The sequence below is a fragment of the Salmo trutta genome, chromosome 3 (genome assembly GCF_901001165.1).
Source record: "Salmo trutta chromosome 3, fSalTru1.1, whole genome shotgun sequence".
In the NCBI taxonomy this organism is placed as follows: domain Eukaryota; kingdom Metazoa; phylum Chordata; class Actinopteri; order Salmoniformes; family Salmonidae; genus Salmo; species Salmo trutta.
The window spans coordinates 4532984-4553797 of NC_042959.1; the positions used below are offsets into that span (position 1 = coordinate 4532984).

General features: G+C 44.2%; 1 protein-coding gene across 2 annotated transcripts in view; it reads left to right on the forward strand.

The window, feature by feature from the left end:
• LOC115166821 (kelch-like protein 4) overlaps nucleotides 1-20814 on the forward strand; it is a 41758-nt gene that overhangs the window by 10368 nt on the left and 10576 nt on the right. For both annotated transcript variants that reach the window (XM_029720685.1, XM_029720693.1), the window contains exons 2-7: nucleotides 8598-8741; nucleotides 12520-12656; nucleotides 13542-13738; nucleotides 16656-16868; nucleotides 17125-17311; nucleotides 19161-19385. In XM_029720685.1, the coding sequence (XP_029576545.1) occupies nucleotides 8598-8741; nucleotides 12520-12656; nucleotides 13542-13738; nucleotides 16656-16868; nucleotides 17125-17311; nucleotides 19161-19385 (1103 nt within the window). The remainder of the gene's footprint in view (nucleotides 1-8597; nucleotides 8742-12519; nucleotides 12657-13541; nucleotides 13739-16655; nucleotides 16869-17124; nucleotides 17312-19160; nucleotides 19386-20814) is intronic.

A 20814-nucleotide genomic window follows, 5' to 3' on the forward strand; every position in this document is an offset into this window, starting at 1 on the left:
CTGATCCCCGTGATCTGTGTGAAGAAGAGGTGGAGAAAGAGGGGCTGATGGGCAGGCTGCCTTCTGAGAATTCGTAGGCGATCGAATAATCCCCCACTTCCCTCCATTCTGCTAGCAAACGTGCAATCCTTGGAGAATAAAGTCGATGAGTTACCTGGAAGATTAAACTACCAACGGGACATTAAAAACTAACATCTTATGCTTCACGGAGTTGTGGCTGAACAACGACAATATCAACATACAGCTGGCTGGTTATACAATGTACCGGCAGGATAGAACAGCGGTGTCTGGTAAGACAAGGGGCGGCGGTCTATGTATTTTTGTAAATAACAGCTGGTGCACGATATCTAAGGAAGTCTCGAGCTATATGAGGTAGAGTATCTCATGATAAGCTGTAGACCACACTATCTACCGAGAGAGTTTTCATCTGTATTCTTCGTAGCTGTTTACATACCACCACAGTCAGAAGCTGGCACTAAGACAGCATTGAATGAGCTGTGTTCCGCCATAAGCAAACAAGAAAACACTCACCCAGAGGCGGCGCTCCTAGTAGCCAGGGAGTTTAATGCAGGGATACTTAAATCCGTACAGTGACCATGCGTACATGCCCCAACCAGAAGCCATGGATTACAGGCAGCATCCGCACTGAGCTAAAGGCTAGAGCTGCTGCTTTCAAGGAGAGGGACTCTAACCCGGAAGCTTTTTAAGAAATCCCGCTATGCCCTCCGACGAACAGGCAGGACTAAGATGTGGCAGGGTGTGGCAAGATGTCGGATGTGGCAGGGCTTGCAAACCATTACAGACTACAAAGTGAAGCACAGCCACGAGTTCCCCAGTGACACGAGCCTACCAGACGAGCTAAACTACTTCTATGCTCGCTTCGAGGCAAATAATAACAAATAACAAATTCACAGGGCCGCAGGGCCAGACGGATTACCAGGATGTGTGCTGCGAGCATGCCCTGACCAACTGGCAAGTGTCTTCACTGACATTTCAACCTCTCCCTGTCCGAGTCTGTAATACCAACATGTTTTAAGCAGACCACCAAAGTCCCTGTGCCCAAGAACACTAAGCTAACCTGCCTAAATGACTACCAACCCATAGCACTCACATCTGTAGCCATGAAGTGCTTTGAAAGGCTGGTCATGGCTCACATCAACACCATCATCCCAGAAACCCTAGACCCCACTCCAATTTGCATACCGCCCTAAGAGATCCACAGATGGTGCAATCTCTATTGCACTCCACACTGCCCTTTCCCACCTGAACAAAAGGAATACCTATGTGAGAATGCTATTCATTGACTACAGTTCAGCGTTCAACACCATAGTGCCCTCAAAGCTCATCACTAAGCTAAGGACATTGGTACTAAACACCTCCATGAGCAACTGGATCCTGGACTTCCTGATGGGCCGCCCCCAGGTGGTAAGGGTAGGTAACAACACATCCGCCACGCTGATCCTCAACACAGGGGCTCCTGAGGGGTGTGTGCTTAGTCCCCTCTTGTACTCCCTGTTCACTCATGGCTGCACGGCCAGGGTACAACTCCAACACCATAATTAAATTTGCCGATGACACAACAGTGGTAGGCCTGATCCCCGACAACGATGAAACAGCATATAGTGAGGAGGTCAGAGACCTGGCCGTGTGGTACCAGGACAACAACCTCTCCCTCAACGTGATCAAGACAAACGAGATGATTGTGGACTACAGGAAAATGAGGACTGTGCACTCCCCCATTCTTATCAACGGGGCTGCAGTGGAGCAGGTTGAGAGCTTCAAGTTCCTTGGTGTCCACATCACCAACAAACTAACATGGTCCAAGCAAACCAAGACAGTCGTGAAGAGGGCACGATGAAACCTATTCCCCCTCAGGAGACTGAAAAGATTTGGCATGGGTCCTCAGATCCTCAAAAGGTTAAACAAATATATAAACCCACCCCCAACCAATATATCACTGCACCATCAGAGAGCTCCTATATGCTCATCACTGACCTCCAAACGACCTCTCATTGCTGCCAAACAAACAACATCTCAACCTGCTTTCTTCTGAAATATACAACATAACCCAAAAATAAATAGAAACCTTGACCCCTTCTTATAAAACACTAACAGAGATATGAGTCAGCAGCTTTAACCATGAGTAAATGATATCTCAATTCCACCTCAATCATCTTCGAAGATAAGTATCAAAACCTTCTCCCTGTCAACGGCAGTAACTCAGTTGTTTTTCATGATGGCTTATAAGTTCTCTGTTGGTGGTTGACACCCAGTCTGATGTAAAGATCCCATAATGCTTGTGGAATACGCGAGCAGTAGGAGGACGTGTAGCCTAATAACAAAGGAATTGTTACAGAATTTGCAAGATACAAAGAAATCAAAACAACCACCTTTACAATTAAAATGTTGTTTTGTTTATATTATTTAAATGTGTTGCTACTGACCTAGCCAAACAGGTATCTATATGAGAGTTCTTATTATTGCAAACATTGTGTGGATCTTAATGTTCCTTAAACCGCCATCTGCAAACTAGGGGAAGTGGTTTGCTAACATATGCACATTTTCCACTTAAATGTACATTTCCACTTTCCTGAAGTCGGGTGCCATTTGGGACTCAAAAAGGGGGGGGGGGGTCGTAATAGCGGGGAGGGAGAGATATATTGGGGGCAATAACCATTCTCCATTAATTGCCGTAGCAATTTTCCTCCATGTGCTCTCAAACATTTTAGTCTGCTAAATGACTAAAAATGTAAAAAGTTGTTCTCTCAACCAGATACACCTGGTAGCTACAGACACAAAGATACCATACTGTTAAAGAACCTGGCTAGCCTTTAGGCCACACAGACATACCTATATTAAAGAATATCTGTAACAACAAATGAAACAGCAGACATAAACCATTAGCTATCTGACTGTCAGGATGGTGGGGGACAGAAGTATCTGCAGCTCAGGCTTGGTAGTCTCTTGCTTGACTGCTGGGATCAAGTGATATCACTGAATGAATGAATGAATAAATAAATATAACTCTCTCTGCTCCACACATCTGAATGTTAGCATGGCAGATTTACCATAAAGGAAGCAGAGCCATAGCATTATCTAATGGACTAGGGTACTCTATGTGGACTGACTTGGCATGCCATGTGGGTCTTTGTCTGTGTTAGTTTCTCTAACAACCTAATGCAGAGAGAGAGGGGAAGTGGGCTAGCTGCTGTAATCCTGATCAGACTTATAGTTATAATAGGATTTATAAACCATGACCTTTAAATATTGCTTTGGAATGAGTCTTCCTAGAAGACGAGCAAATATCCAATCAGGTCCTCTGTTGGCTGTTGGTAGACCATGGTGCTTGAAACGCCGTGACCGTCAGGACAGCCCGTACCCAAAACGTATACATGCATGACGGTAAATTGCTTTGGATAAAAGTGTCTGCTCAATGGATTATATTATAGATTATTATTACATAAACAAGCTATTCTAAAATATAGCGTAGGCCTACAAGATATTCCATAGAAGAAGGGGAAATGGGGGATACCTAGTCAGTTGTTCAACTGAAATGTGTCTTCCGTATTTAACCAACCCCTTCAATCCAGCAACCTTCTGGTTACTGGCCCTAATGCTCTAACCGCTAGGCTACCTGCCATCTTAAAGAGAGAGTTTTAATATAGTTGATATTTGAATGTACCCTTTTTCAGACTCAGTTTGAATTTACTTTGTCAGATAATGGTGTGAAATAGGTCCCGAAAATAAGTTTAGTGGTGCTTGTCACGGTCGTCGTAGTAAGTGGACCAAGGCGCAGCGGGTTGAGTGCTCATTTTCACTTTTATTTAGAACACTTAAATAAACAAAACAAACAAACGAACGAACTAACAGTCTTGCAGGCAAAACACAGCAGTGCAAAGAACAACCTCCCACAATTCCCATAACAAACACACTCCTAAATATAGGACCTTCAATCAGAGGCAACGATAAACAGCTGCCTCCAATTGAAGGCCCCAATCCCAATACCTAAACATAGATCTAAACACCCTAGCACAGACATAGAAATATACAACATAGAACTTAACCAAAACCCCCGGACTAATAAATCAAACACCCCTCTACATAAACACATACTCAAACACACCCTGAACCACATAAAACAAATACCCCCTGCCACGTCCTGACCAAACTATAACAACAAATAACCCCTTTACTGGTCAGGACGTGACAGTACCCCCCCCAAAGGTGCAGACCCTGGATGCACCTCATACAAAAATAGACACAAAATAAACCCCCCAAACAAAAGGGAGGGAAGGGAGGGTGGCTGCCGTCACCGACGGTTCCCGTGCTACACCCCACCTCCCCAATCCTCCTACTGTGGAGGTGGCTCAGGCTCTGGCCTTAGTCCACCACCTAACCTGTCCACCCCCGCTGCATACCTTTGGCTAAAGCGCCTCGCTGTAGACCTCGGGCTGAAGCGCTTCTCTGTAGACCTCGGGCAGAAGAGCGACTCTGGAAGCTCCAGGCTGTAGGTCGACTCACTCTGTTCCGGACTGTAGGCCTTCTCACTCGGTTCCGGACTGTATGCCGTCTCACTCGGTTCCGGACTGTAGGCCGTCTCACTCGGTTCCGGGACTGTAGGCCGTCTCACTCGGTTCCGGACTGTAGGCCGTCTCACTCGGTTCCGGACTGTAGGCCGTCTCACTCGGTTCCAGACTGTAGGCCGTCTCACTCGGTTCCAGACTGTAGGCCGTCTCACTCGGTTCCGGGACTGTAGGCCGTCTCACTCGGTTCCGGGACTGTAGGCCGTCTCACTCGGTTCCAGACTGTAGGCCGTCTCACTCGGTTCCGGACTGTAGGCCGACTCACTCGGTTCCGGACTGTATGCCGTCTCACTCGGTTCCGGACTGTAGGCCGTCTCACTCGGTTCCGGACTGTAGGCCGACTCACTCGGTTCCGGACTGTAGGCCGTCTCACTCGGTTCCGGACTGTAGGCCGTCTCACTCGGTTCCAGACTGTAGGCCGTCTCACTCGGTTCCGGACTGTATGTCGTCTCACTCGGTTCCGGACTGTAGGCCGACTCACTCGGTTCCGGACTGTAGGCCGTCTCACTCGGTTCCAGACTGTAGGCCGTCTCACTGGGTTCCGGACTGTAGGCCGTCTCACTCGGTTCCGTACTGTATGCCGTCTCACTCGGTTCCGGACTGTAGGCCGTCTCACTCGGTTCCGGACTGTAGGCCGTCTCACTCGGTTCCGGACTGTAGGCCGTCTCACTCGGTTCCGTACTGTAGGCCGTCTCACTCGGTTCCGTACTGTATGCCGTCTCACTCGGTTCCGGACTGTAGTCCATCTCTAGATGGGGCACTGTCGTCGGACACTCTGGAGAAATGTATTTATGTTGTTGAATCTGTCAGATTAAGGCACTATTTCTGTGTTGTAAACTATTATATTAAGGAAGTATTTCTGTGTTGTAATCTGCCATATTAAGGCAGTATTTATGTGTTGCAATCTATCAGATTAAAGCAGTATTTCTGTGTTGTAAACTATTAGATTTAAGCAGTATTTCTGTGTTGTAAACTATTAGATTTAAGCAAGTATTTCTGTGTTGTAAACTATTACATTTAAGCAAGTATTTCTGTGTTGTAATCTATCAGATTAAGGCAGTATTTCTGTGTTGTAATCAATCAGATCAGTAGTTATTTCTGCTTAAATCAAGCTCCACAGTGTTCAGTGTGGAAGGTGTGGGAGGAGGAAGCTGCTGCATCTGTAACCCTACAGCTAGTAAACAGAGAACTGTAGAATAACAATACTATGGATGAGGCCCAAATGGCACTCTATTCCCTAGATTGTGCACTATGGCATAGAATAGGTGCCATATGGGATGAACATATTCTGGAAGGAAACTGAGATTTTGCTTGCAGTGTTAGGTGCTTGACATTCATATGACATTCAACTGCGATGAATGTTTTAGAATCTGTTATCCACTACCTGTGTTATTCACTACAATGCTGGACTTCAAACAACATCTTGACACTTCCTTCAGGGTTACGAGGAGTAGTTCTGCAGTACTTACCTATAAGTAGTACTTACCTCGTACTTACTGTACCTCTGAAATATTAACTTATTGTACCTCTGAAATATTAATTTACTGCACCTCTGAAATATTAATTTGCTGTACCTCTGAAATATTAATTTACTGTACCTCTGACATTAATTTACTGCACCTCTGACATATTGACTTACTGCACCTCTGAAATATTAATTTACTGCACCTCTGACATATTGACTTACTGTACCTCTGCAATATTAACTTACTGTACCTCTGACATATTGACTTACTGCACCTCTGCAATATTAACTTACTGTACCTCTGACATATTGACTTAAGGTACCTCTGACATATTAATTTACTGTACCTCTGACATATTAACTTACTGTAACTCTGACATATTAACTTACTGTACCTCTGACATAGTAATTTACTGTACCTAAAAAAAACTTTACAGCGTTCCTTTGAGCCCGTACAGAGGTGATAGATCTCGGTTTTACAGCCCCAGTCCTTATTCAGTCTAGTTTAGTGTTGCCAAGCAAGGCTGTGTCCCAAATGGCCCCCTATGGGTCCTGGTCAAAATTACTTCACTATATAGGGAATAGAGTGCTATTTGGTATGAGTGCAAGACTCCCTGAGTCAGACAGGGCAATAATTTACAGATGAATTTATCATAAAGCTCCCCAATAAAGGTTTATACTATAGGCTGTGGTCCACAGCCTCGTATAAATAAAATATTTTCTGAAAAGACGAAAGCCACAAGTTCTCCTGTATTGTGTGGATTCTGTTTCTATGGTGGTGTAGACTGATAATGTACCGTCATAGATGTTGACATTTCTTACATTCTCCCATGTACAGTGTGTTCCAAAAAACTTTGAAAACTATGAATCTCCTCAAAGAAAAAGCTTTTAGAATCAGTTCATTCTCTCTGACAGTTGCGACTGATTATTCAGTGTAACAAACGACTTAATAAATGTCAGCAAGTGGATTTGCCCCCCCCCCCCCCCCCCCCCGTGAAGGACACCAAAGTAACTGGCCTGAATTATTTGCCACAAGTCTGAAGGATTATTTATAGTCTGTAAAACAGCATGTAATCTTCCAGTCTTTGGGGAGCGAGGCTCAGAATACAGCATTAACACAATACTGTGAAGGAGAAGCCAGTTCCCATGCTTAGTCCATGTCTATAAAAAAAAAAAAAAACACATTTTGTTTGGAAGGCGAGGCGGGAGTTGCCTCGATTGTAAGCAGCCTGTCCCATTGGAGTTAGCGCTCAGTTTCTTTATCCACTTAGGTACGCAGTTTAGTTGTTACACTTTTCATTCGGCTCAGACTGGTGGAGAAAGATGCCGGTTTAGTCTATAAAATGATGTTTGCCTGCCGCACAGCAAGCTGGGTTTTGTCATATCACTATGATGATTGTGTTACTTCGATTGTGATACAATATACCTTTTAAGTCTGCTAGGTACACACTCGTTGTACCTAGCGGTAACGAGTATCATTGCTTTAGTTCTGCAGTACTTACCTGTAAGTAGTACTTACCTCGTACTTACTGTACCTCTGAGATATTAACTTACTGTACCTCTGAGATATTAACTTACTGTACCTCTGAGATATTAACTTACTGTACCTCTAAGATATTAACTTACTGTACCTCTGAGATATTAACTTACTGTACCTCTGAAATATTAACTTACTGTCCCTCGCAAAATATGAATTTACTGTACCTCTGAAATATTTACTTACTGTACCTCTGACGTCTTAATTTACTGAAAGATGCCGGTTTAGCCTATAAAATGATGTTTGCCTGTCGCACAGCAAGCTGGGTTTTGTCGTATCACTATGATGATTGTGTTACTTTGACTGTGATACAATACACCTTTTAGGATGCTAGGTACACTCTTAGAAAAAAGGGCTCCAAAAAGGTTATTCGACTGTCTCCATGTACAGTAGAAACCTCTGTGTAAAGTGTAAACCCCAAAAGGTTCTACCTGGAACCAAAAAGGTTCTACCTGGAACCAAGAAGGTTCTTTAAAGAGTTCTCCTATGGGGACAGCCGAAGAACCCTTTAAGGTTCTAGAAAGCACCTTTTTCCTAAGAGAGTATGCTGTATCCATCTTCTCGTAATTGGTTAAACAAAACACTAAAGTGATACTGTACGTCTCTCAGTTTTTGTGTATGTGGGGGGTGGAATTCTACCAAATGTGCATTGCATTGCACTTATCAAATAATATTTTCTATTCACAGTCCCATGTCTCAAAAATATTGATATTAGTAGCATTATATGGTCATGTAACTTCTTCCGTGTAGGGCTATAACCATGATTATTTACATATATCCTTCTTCTCCTCCCCTCCTCCTCCTCCTCCTCCACCTCCTCCTCCTCTTTCTTCTCCTCCCCTCCTCCTCCTCCTCCTCCTCCCCCACCTCCACCTCCTCCTCCTCTTTCTTCTCCTCCCCTCCTCCTCCTCCACCTCCTCCTCCTCTTTCTTCTCCTCCCCTCCTCCTCCTCCTCCACCTCCACCTCCTCCTCCTCCTCCTCTTCCTCCTCCTCTTCCTCTTCCTACTCTAGGATGAGCTCCAACGGCTCAGATGAGTTGTTCCAGGCTACAAACCATGCGGAACAGACCTTTCGCAAGATGGAGACTTATCTTCAGCACAAGCAGCTGTGTGATGTTGTCTTGATAGCAGGAGATCATAAGATCCCGGCTCACAGGTCAGTGCCTGCTGCTCTTCTTAAATGTAATTTCACCTGCCCACTGGGTTAGAGCTATACTGCAAACACTTCAGGATGAATATGTCTGTGTCCCAAGTGACACCCTATTCCCTAATAAAGTGCACTACTTTTGACCACGGCCCCATAGGGCTTTAGTTAAAACTAGGACACTATATAGGGAACCAATATTATTAAGATAGCCACTTGTAAGAGTCCTTTCACTGACCACCATCTCAGACAACACAAGACTTTGATCAACTGTTCAGTCAATAGTACTATCTAATTAACCAGGGGTGTTCTTATTTCAGAAGGGCCTGCATCAGATAGCAATTTGAGGGCCCAGAAATGACTGTTTACTGAGTGGGTGTGATAAAAAAAAAAAGCAAAAACAAACCATAGACTTTGATAAAACATGTTTGCATGGCTTCAACGGGGCAATCGAAAAACTTGTCAGGACCCCTTAAACATAAATCATTTATTTGACACTTAGTACAACATCAATGATCGTTACACATGCATTTACAAAAGTTGCTCTGTAGAGGACAGACCATAATATCCTCTGTTTTCATATTAAACACATCTCAAAGAAAACTCATTTCCCTGTGCTAGCAGATTTTTAATTACTCTCCACTTCACTTCTTACATTAGCAGACTTGTGAAGCAAATCAGACCGAGACAGAAACACGATTAGAGTTCTTGAGTCTTTTATCGGTTGGAAGTAATTGTAAATGTTGTTTATGAGATACTTTAATTTCAATTTTTTTCAATGTGCTGCTTCAACAAATTGGATGTCGTTATGCAGAACACATGGGGAAGCTGTTAGGGGCAGTTAGAGTATCCATGAGCTGTGTCCCAACATAACTGAAACACCCAGCCAGCCAACCATTCTACCTGTAAATCACTGAAACACCCAGCCAGCCAGCCAGTCATTCTACCTGTAAATCACTGAGCTGTGTCCCAACATAATCTGAAACACCCAGCCAGCCGTCCAACCATTCTACTTGTAAATAAAAGTTGGATTCAGGGCTATATGGGAAAACATGGCACCATAATTGCTCAAGCTGGTAAACTGTCTGTCTGATATCCCACCTGGTATACTGTCTGTCTGATATACCACCTGGTATACTGTCTGTCTGATATCCCACCTGGTATACTGTCTGTCTGATATCCCACCTGGTATACTGTCTGTCTGATATACCACCTGGTATACTGTCTGTCTGATATCCCACCTGGTATACTGTCTGTCTGATATACCACCTGGTATACTGTCTGTCTGATATACCACCTGGTATACTGTCTGTCTGATATACTACCTGGTATACTGTCTGTCTGATATACCACCTGGTATACTGTCTGTCTGATATACCACCTGGTATACTGTCTGTCTGATAAACCACCTGGTATACTGTCTGTCTGATATACTACCTGGTATACTGTCTGTCTGATATACCACCTGGTATACTGTCTGTCTGATATACCACCTGGTATACTGTCTGTCTGATAAACCACCTGGTATACTGTCTGTCTGATATACTACCTGGTATACTGTCTGTCTGATATACCACCTGGTATACTGTCTGTCTGATATACCACCTGGTATACTGTCTGTCTGATAAACCACCTGGTATACTGTCAGTCTGACATACTACCTGGTATACTGTCTGTCATGGAGCAGCATTTGGATAGTAAATACAGGCCATATATTAATGATAAAACGTGCTACTCAAACTGACCTTTCTACACCAGAACAGTCTCCCTCACAGCCCCCTCTCAGCTCCCTCTCAGCTCCCTCTCATCTCCCCCACAGCTCCCCCACAGCTCCCCCTCAGCTCCCCCACAGCTCCCTCTCAGCTCTCTCTCAGCTCCCTTTCAGCTCCTCCACAGCTCCCTCTCAGCTCCCTCTCAGCTCCCCCACAGCTCCCTCTCAGCTCCCCCACATCTCCCCCACAGCTCCCCCACAGCTCCCTCTCAGCTCCCTCTCAGCTCCCCCACAGCTCCCTCTCAGCTCCCTCACAGCTCCCTCTCAGCTCCTCCACAGCTCCCTCTCAGCTCCCTCTCAGCTCCCCCACAACTCCCTCTCAGCTCCCTCTCAGCTTCTTCTCAGCTCCCCCACATCTCCCTCTCCGCTCCTTCTCCGCTCCCCCACAGCTCCCCCACAGCTCCCTCTCAGCTCCCCCACAGCTCCCTCTCAGCTCCCCCGCAGCTCCCTCTCAGCTCCCCCACAGCCCCCTCTCAGCTCCCTCTCAGCTCCCCCACAGCTCCCTCTCAGCTCCCCCACAGCTCCCTCTCAGCTCCCTCTCAGCTCCCCCACAGCTCTCCCACAGCTCCCCCACAGCTCCCTCTCAGCTCCCTCTCAGCTCCCTCTCAGCTCCCTCTCAGCTCCCTCACAGCTCCCTCTCAGCTCCCTCTCATCTCCCTTTCAGCTCCTCCACAGCTCCCTCTCAGCTCCCCCACAGCTCCCTCTCAGCTCCTTTTCAGCTCCCTTTCAGCTCCTCCACAGCTCCCTCTCAGCTCCCCCACAGTTCCCTCTCAACTCCCTCATAGCTCCCTCACAGCTCCCTCAGCATGTCATCATGTAACAGATAATCAATGCATATGAAGACATCAGTACAAGGCTGTTGGTTGTGTTGTGTGTGCAGACTGATCCTCAGTGCAGTGACTGTGTGTCCCAAATGGCACCCTATTAACTCCACATTTATATAATGTAGTGCACTACTTTTGACCAGAGAGTAGTGCACTAAATAGAGAATAGAATGCCATTTGTGAAGGGCCCTCTGATTATTTTGCTGGTTGTTGCTGTGTGCAGACTGGTCCTTAGTGCAGTCTCTGACTACTAACTTGTTGGTATCGTCCCGTACAGGTTGGTCCTCAGTGCGGTATCTGACTACTACCTTGTTGGTATTGTCCTATACAGGTTGGTCCTCAGTGCGGTATCTGACTACTACCTTGTTGGTATTGTCCTATACAGGTTGGTCCTCAGTGCGGTATCTGACCACTACCTTGTTGGTATTGTCCTATACAGGTTGGTCCTCAGTGCGGTATCTGACTACTACCTTGTTGGTATTGTCCTATACAGGTTGGTCCTCAGTGCGGTATCTGACTACTACCTTGTTGGTATTGTCCTATACAGGTTGGTCCTCAGTGCGGTATCTGACTACTAACTTGTTTGTGTTGTCCTATACAGGCTGGTCCTCAGTGCGGTATCTGACCACTACCTTGTTGGTATTGTCCCATACAGACTTGTCCTCAGTGCGGTATCTGACCACTACCTTGTTGGTATTGTCCTATATAGACTGGTCCTTAGTGCGGTATCTGACTACTACCTTGTTGGTATTGTCCTATACAGACTGGTCCTTAGTGCAGTATCTGACCACTACCTTGTTGGTATTGTCCTATACAGACTGGTCCTCAGTGCAGTCTCTGACCACTACCTTGTTGGTATTGTCCTATACAGGTTGGTCCTCAGTGCGGTATCTGACTACTACCTTGTTGGTATTGTCCTATACAGGTTGGTCCTCAGTGCGGTATCTGACTACTACCTTGTTGGTATCGTCCTATACAGGTTGGTCCTCAGTGCGGTATCTGACTACTACCTTGTTGGTATCGTCCTATACAGGTTGGTCCTCAGTGCGGTATCTGACCACTACCTTGTTGGTATTGTCCTATACAGGTTGGTCCTCAGTGCGGTATCTGACTACTACCTTGTTGGTATTGTCCTATACAGGTTGGTCCTCAGTGCGGTATCTGACCACTACCTTGTTGGTATTGTCCTCTACAGGTTGGTCCTCAGTGCGGTATCTGACTACTTTGCTGCCATGTTCACCAGCGATGTGAGAGAGGCCAAACAGGAGGAGATCAAGATGGAGGGGGTAGATCCAGAATCCTTGAGATCTCTGGTTCACTTTGCATACACTGGTGAGTACTCCGCAACACTCAATAATGTATCTCAAATGACACCCTATTTCCTATTGAAGTGCACTACTTTGGACCATGTCCCAAAGGGCTTGGTCAAAATACTTCTCTAGATTAGGAAATGGTGCCATTTGAACGGATCCACCTAGTAATACCCATGGAGCCGACTGATGCATAAAGGGCAGCATCAAATCTCCACGTCTGTCAAACTGCTATTTTCTCCCCTGTGCACCAGGCCTGGTAATGTTTTTAGTAATGTTCTCCCCTGTGCCCCCGGCCTGGGGATGTTTTTAGTGATGTTCTCCCCTGTGCACCAGGCCTGGTAATGATTTTAGTTATTTTCTGCCCTGTGCCCCCGGCCTGGTGATGTTTTTAGTAATTTTCTCCCCTGTGCACCAGGCCTGGCAATGTTTTTAGTAATTTTCTCCCCTGTGCCCCCGGCCTGGGGATGTTTTTAGTAATGTTCTCCCCTGTGCCCCCGGCCTGGGGATGTTTTTAGTAATTTTCTCCCCGTTGCACCAGGCCTGGTAATGTTTTTAGTAATGTTCTCCCCTGTGCCCCCGGCCTGGGGATGTTTTTAGTAATTTTCTCCCCTGTGCACCAGGCCTGGTAATGTTTTTAGTTATTTTCTGCCCTGTGCCCCAGGCCTGATGATGTTTTTAGTAATTTTCTCCCCTATGCACCAGGCCTGGCAATGTTTTTAGTTATGTTCTCCCCTGTGCCCCCGGCCTGGGGATGTTTTTAGTAATTTTCTCCCCTGTGCCCCCGGCCTGGGGATGTTTTTAGTAATTTTCTCCCCTGTGCCCCCGGCCTGGTAAAGTTTTTGGAGCTCATATGGAGCTCTGCTTCCATTGTTCTCTGTAACAACATATCTTGTTAATGTTTCAGGTGTCCTTGAATTGAAGGAGGAGACCATAGAGAGTTTATTGGCTGCAGCCTGCCTTCTACAGCTCTCGCAAGTCATTGAGGTCTGCTGTAACTTCCTCATGAAACAACTCCATCCATCTAATTGCCTGGGGATACGCTCCTTCGCCGACGCCCAGGGATGCATGGATCTGCTCAACGTGGCCCACAACTACACTATGGTAGGAATCTAAACAGGTTTACACAGCCTAAACTCCAAAGAATTACATTCAAAGATGTTTTTTTTGGGCTGTTTGCATGTATTCCTTTTGGAGGGTGCATTAGATTTACATCACATTGTTAGGGTTGGATGACCATTGAATGCTTAGCTAAAGTACAAATATCCTTTTAAACTCTAGGATTTAATTGAAATACATTTGTGTTGGCCTTTTTTTTGGTCAAGGTTAGCTAATTTGTGGCAAATGACGTTGAGACATGTCGGCTAACGTTTTGACAGGTAGGTTGGTTTTTCTAAAATAAAGCTGTAATATTTATTTCAAACATTTTCCACGGGATCAAGAACATCCAGTATTTACTAGATAATGTCCCCTGCTGTCTCCAGCTGACGGAGTAAACAACTTATGGAGATAGCTGTTCCATCTACTGGGCTCTGTTTAAATAGAGCCCTGTCTAGGACAGTGAGGTTCATCTATGCACGACCACTTCCTGTTCAATCCCTCCAATAATGAACATGGAAGAAGTGTCCCAAATTGCACCTTATTTGCTATACAGTGCACTACCTTTGAACAGAGCCAAGTGCACTATATAGGGAATAGGGTACCATTTGGTACACAACGGAGAGTCACAGAGCTTCCTGTACAACTGTCATCTGGGTTCTGAATCAACAGCTTGTTATTTTGATAAGGATGGTTTTTTTCCGCTAGTTTACGCTGGACGAATGTTCTACGTTTTGTGAAATCCTGTTCCTTTGTGAGAGGAAGTGTAATTTTTCCTCTATATAGACTCAATCCTGCTGTGTCCTAAACCTTGACCTGCATTCTTTGAGCAAGGCCCTGTTGTTAAAGTCCTCATGTTAGATTTTAGTAGGCTTTTGTCAGAATTAGTCTACTTAAAAAAAAAAAAACAGACCATTTCAGATTAGTGGCCTTTTAATTGATGCTAGAATTTCTGTTTCAACCTAAGCATCTCATGCACATTTTTTAAATCTTTCTTCTTGGGTAGATCAACACGTTTCTTTCCCCCAACTGTTTCTTACCTCAGGTTTGTCTTCTTGTATAATGAATGGGGTGTGTCTGAATTGGCATCCGATTCACTATATCGTACACTGCTTTTGACCAGGGCCCACAGGGTTTTGGTTAAAAAGTAGTGCACTAAATAGGGAATAGGGCTCTGGTTGAAAGTAGTGCACTATATAGGGAATAGGGCTCTGGTGGAAAGTATTGCACTATATAGGGAATAGGGTTCTGGTGGAAAGTAGTGCACTATATAGGGAATAGGGTCTGGTGGAAAGTAGTGCACTATATAGGGAATAGGGTGCCATTTTGGACTCACCCTTTAAATGTCTGTGAATCGAAGAGTCTGCAGTGTAGCCAGCAGAATCAATGTATTAAGTTTGTTGTCAGCATTGTGGCTGATGGTAATTACAAATAATGAATCTATACCAACGTCAAACAGCAGTGTGTATTATGTAAGATCTGTCCTTCTGTATTACCAGAACAGATCAATGAAGGAGACTAATTTCATTAGGCTCGTCTCTGCTAAGATACTAAAGCCCAATCATGATAGATTCTGTGAAGCCAACTGTAATTTGTAACAGATTAACGATCAATTAATAATGCTTACTTTTCGTAATTGTTAGGCACTTGCATCTAAGCAATGTTAAAATGCGTCAACGTTTATTTTTGCTGGTGCAATAAATAACAGCTCAGGGTCTTGTTCCTAGACAACAGATTTTGTTCTAGTCCTTTACATTACAAAGCAGCATAAAGAGCTTTTATATAGCATCATCTGGTACTATCCAGAGAGAGTCATTGAAGAAGCCAGTAGAGACAATAACACAAAGCCATAGTATATATATATACACGTACTGTGTTTATAGCCTGGTTATAGCCTGGGATGATGACCAACAACTGGAAAATGAATCTATATGAAGATATATAGCTCCAGACTGAACATCTTTATTTTCTAAACTAGCACCAATCTGACTGTTATGGTCTATTTTACCTCATAATGTTTCAGACCAACAGTTAATCACTTGCTATGCAAATCAGAACATTTTTATTCATTACATTTTCTGGCAGTGTGTTGTCACTATGTTCTCTACTGGCGTAGAGATCTGATAATAGTTACGTGATTAATCTGTGGTAAATGAGGAAGACACATCCAAGTTGAATGCATTCAGTTCTACTATTGACTAGGTCGTGCCCCCCCCCCCTTTCCCTTTCCGCTCTGTGGCTTAGAGGTGATGTTGGCCAATGTTAGCAGCATTGATGTCCACATTTTGTTTCTCATTAGGTTTAAATAAGTTCACTGTCTGATTTATCGACTGGTTTCTTCCTGTGTCAGTCAAATTCTGAGAATCCATCAACCGAGTAACAAATGAGGCATTCGGCCGGTATTGACTATATATTTAGCTCCTGAGACTGACAGCTCAGGCTGTTTCTTAATCATGTTTTCCAAGAATGTATGATTCTACTTCTGATTTCGGGTACGTAGATAATTCATTTGTTGTTGTAATCAACAATCCACCTACCGGCAAAAGGTTTACCCTACATCTACCAAACCGACTTTATCAACCTAATGTACTTATTTACCCAATGAAATGATTAACTTCTACATGCAACAAGGGATGTCTTCTTTCCATTTATACATTGTATTTTCTATCCAGGTAGCACCTGACAATTGCATGTTAGTATTTTGCAACCCAACGTCCAGATGAAACCAGGGTTTTGGTGAACCTCATCTGTAAGATTGGGTTGCAGTATTTTCCCTTTCCCACTAAGTCCTCCCCCCTGTTACATCTCTGTTTCCCACTAAGTCCTCCCTCCCTGTTACATCTCTGTTTCCCACTAAGTCCTCCCCCCTGTTACATCTCTGTTTCCCACTAAGTCCTCCCTCCCTGTTACATCCCTGTTTCAGGAGCACGTCCTAGAGGTGATTCAGAACCAGGAGTTTCTCCTGCTTCCTACGGCTGAGATCGTCAAACTCTTGGCCAGTGACGACATAAATGTACCAGATGAGGAGACCATCTTCCAGGCTCTGATGATGTGGGTGCGGTTCGATGTTCAGCATCGCCAGCAGGACCTCGGGTTGCTCCTGGCCGAAATCCGCCTGCCTCTTCTACCTCCACAGGTAGTCAATAGGTTATCAATGACTTCATCATAAATGGCACCCTATTCCCTATATAGTGCATTACATTTGACCAGAGGACAATGGACCCTTACTGGTTACTGCTTCTGGGTTAAAAGACGTACATTTAGGTGATACAATCACACTGTTTTTGTATGTGTTGTGTATTGTCATACATCTTTTTATGCTGCACTTATGCCATTAAGGGATAATAACGATTTACTGAACTGAACAGAAAATAACTCTCCTTTAATTCCAGCTCCTAGCTGACCTGGAGAATAACAAGATGTTCTCAGATGACCTGGAATGCCAGAAGCTTCTAATGGAAGCCATGAAGTACCATCTGCTGCCGGAACGTCGGCTAATGTTCCGGAGCCCCAGGACTAAACCCAGGAAGTCTACTGTAGGAGTACTCTACGCTGTGGGAGGCATGGATGCTACCAAGGGTTAGGCCTACTCTGCATTCCCTTCTCCTCTATATAGTGCACTAGACCCATAGGGCTCTGGTCAAAAGAAGTGCCCTATATAGGGTTTTGCGTCCCAAATGGCACCCTACTCCCTATATAGTGCACTACTTTTGACTAGAGCCCGATATAGTGAATAGGGTGCGTTTCATAGTCTTAAGGTGGAGACAAGAACAAAGACAGGTGAAGCAGATCAGGGTGTGACATCCACAGGTTTTGATCAATGAGCGCCATTACCAAGATGGACGCCCGCTAATGTGTGACGTCACCGTTGATCTCGCCCGACCACGGCGACAAATTTATTGTTCCAGACTTCAGGTCTATTAGGCTACTAATGTAATGCAGCTCAATCCACACGACTGAGGTTAACCCTTTCATTCCATGGACAAACATGAATTTATCTGATACTAAAATGGATCCTATACAGTCTAGATACACACTACCGTGGAAAAATTGTTTTTGTTTTTTGTCCTTGTTTTTGGAAGAAAAGCACCTTTTTTTGTCCATTAAAATAACATAAAATTGATCAGAAATACAGATTAGACATTGTTAATGTTGTAAATGACTATTGTAGCTGGAAACGGCAGATTTTTTATGGAATATCTACATAGGCGTACAGAGGCCCATTATCAGCAACCATCACTCCTGTGTTCCAATGGCACGTTGTGTTAGCTAATCCAAGTTTATCATTTTAAAAGGCTAATTGATAAATAGAAAACGCTTTTGCAATTATGTTAGCACAGCTGAAAACAGTTGTCGTGATTAAAGAAGCAGTAAAACTGGCCCTCTTTAGACTAGTTGTGTATCTGGAGCATCAGCATTTGTGGGTGCGATTACAGGCTCAAAATGGCCAGAAACAAAGCACTTTCTTCGAAACTCATCAGTCTATTCTTGTTCTGAGAAATTAAGGCTATTCCATGTGAGAAATTGCAAAGAAACTGAAGATCTCATAGAACGCTGTGTACTACTCTCTTCACAGAACAGCGCAAACTGGCGCTAACCAGAATAGAAAGAGGAGTTGGAGGCCCCGGTGCACAACTGAGCAAGAGGACAAGTACATTAGAGTGTCTAGTTTGAGAAACTGGCAACTTCATTAAATAGTACCCGTAAAACACCAGTCTCAACGTCAACAGTGAAGAGGTGACCCCGTGATGCTGGCTTTTAATGTGCTTTTCTTTAAAAAACAAGGACATTTCTAAATAACCCCAAACTTTGAATGGTAGTGTACATTCAATAGAACACATTACCAGGTGTGTTTGATAACACACAATATAGGAAAATGTAGATGTTTAATCAAACACTATGATAGATATAGAGGGTCTTAGGAATGAGAACAGAATAAGATGCAACGCTAAACCTCCAAAAACGATCACCTGAAGTCGTCAGCATCATCCTCCATTTGTATAGGAACTATAGATCTCCTTGTCTCTTCCTATAGGATCTATAGATCTCCTTGTCTCTTCCTATTGGATCTATAGATCTCATTGTCTCTTCCTATTGGATCTATAGATCTCCTTGTCTGTTCCTATAGATCTCCTTGTTTGTTCCTATAGGATCTATAGATCTCCTTGTCTCTTCCTATAGGATCTATAGATCTCCTCGTCTCTTCCTATAGGATCTATAGATCACCTTGTATGTTCCTATAGGATCTATAGATCTCCTTGTCTCTTCCTATACGATCTATAGTCTCCTTGCCTCTTCCTATAGGATCTATAGATCACCTTGTATGTTCCTATAGGATCTATAGATCTCCTTGTCTCTTCCTATAGGATCTATAGATCTCCTTGTCTCTTCCTATAGGATCTATAGATCTCCTTGTGTGTTCCTATAGGATCTACGACCATAGAGAAGTATGACCTGCGGACTAACACATGGATCCAGGTGGGGGTGATGAACGGCCGAAGGCTTCAGTTCGGGGTGGCAGTAATCGACAACAAGCTGTACGTGGTGGGGGGCCGAGACGGGCTGAAGACATCCAACATGGTGGAGTGTTACAACCCTTTAAACAAAGTCTGGTCCACCATGCCTCCCATGTCTACACACAGACACGGACTTGGTGGGTTTACAGTTTTTTTTCCAATTATTATTACATTTTATACCTATACTATTGCAAGCGCAAGCACAGCATATACAGTATGTGTTGTACTGTCTCTACTCGAGGCCCAGGCTTTTGTGGTACAGGATCGTAGAGATTCATCTCTGCACCACAAGACAGTAAGATCAAACCATCCTTCAGCTGTTCTCTCTCTGTTTCTGTCTCTGTCTCTGTCTCTGTCTCTCTCTCGATTCGAATTGACTTCATTGACATGGCAAGTTAAATTACTTACATTACTTACATATAACAAAAATGGTGGGACCAACAGCAATAATAATAGTAGTAGTGGATAATAGATGAAAGCAATGGTAGTAGACCAGTGTCAACATGACTGAGAAGTAACATGACATGGTATGAAAGACAAAACAAAACTCGAAATATTATTGACATTACATTGCCCTTTTCAATGGCTGTCCCTCAGGTTGTGGCAGGAGGACACATACCTGGCCGTCCCTCAGGTTGTGACACATATCTGGCTGTCCCTCGGGTTGTGGCAGGGGGACACATATCTGGCTGTCCCTCAGGTTGTGACAGGAGGACACATATCTGGCTGTCCCTCAGGTTGTGGCAGGGGAACACATATCTGGCTGTCCCTAATTTTGGGAAATAAATATTATCTTAGGTCTGAGTATTTGTCACAGTGTAATAGTAAATACAGCTCTGTCTCTACCTCTCCCCTGGAGCAGAGTGAGCACAGACTGTCCTCTCTGGGCAGCCAGGTTCGCCTGTGACGACCGGTCTCTATAGCCAGACTGTGCTCACTGAGTCTGTATCTAGTCAGTGTTTTCCTCAGTTTTCTATCAGTCACAGTGGTCAGATAATCTGCCACAATGTACTGTCTGTTTAGAGCCAAATAGCATTGAAGTTTACTTAGATTTTTTGTGGTGTCTTTTCAATAGGTGATATATTTTTATTTTTGCTTTGTGATGATTTGGTTGGACCAGATGTTCTGAGTGCTGTCCTGAGGCTCTATGGGGTTGGTTTGGGTTAGTGAACTGAGCCTCAGAACCAGCTGGCTGAGGGGACTCTTCTCTTGTTTCATCTCTTGACATTGTAGAGCTGTGTAATGGAATGTTTTGGGATCACTTGTTTTTAGATGGTTGTAAAATTTGATGGCCCTTTTTTCTATTCGAATAAAGAGGGGGTATTGGCCCAATTCTGCTCTACATGGGTTATTTGGAGTTTTTCTTTGCACTTGCAATACAGTTTTGCAAAACTCTGCACGCAGTATTTTGATTGGATGTTTGTCCCATTTGGTAAATTCACTGTTAGAGAGTGGACCCCAAACTTCACTACCATATAGAGCAATTGGTTCTATAACTGATTGGAAAATGTTTAGGCAGATTCTAATTGGAATTTTGATTTTAATGTTCCTTTTAATGGCATAAAA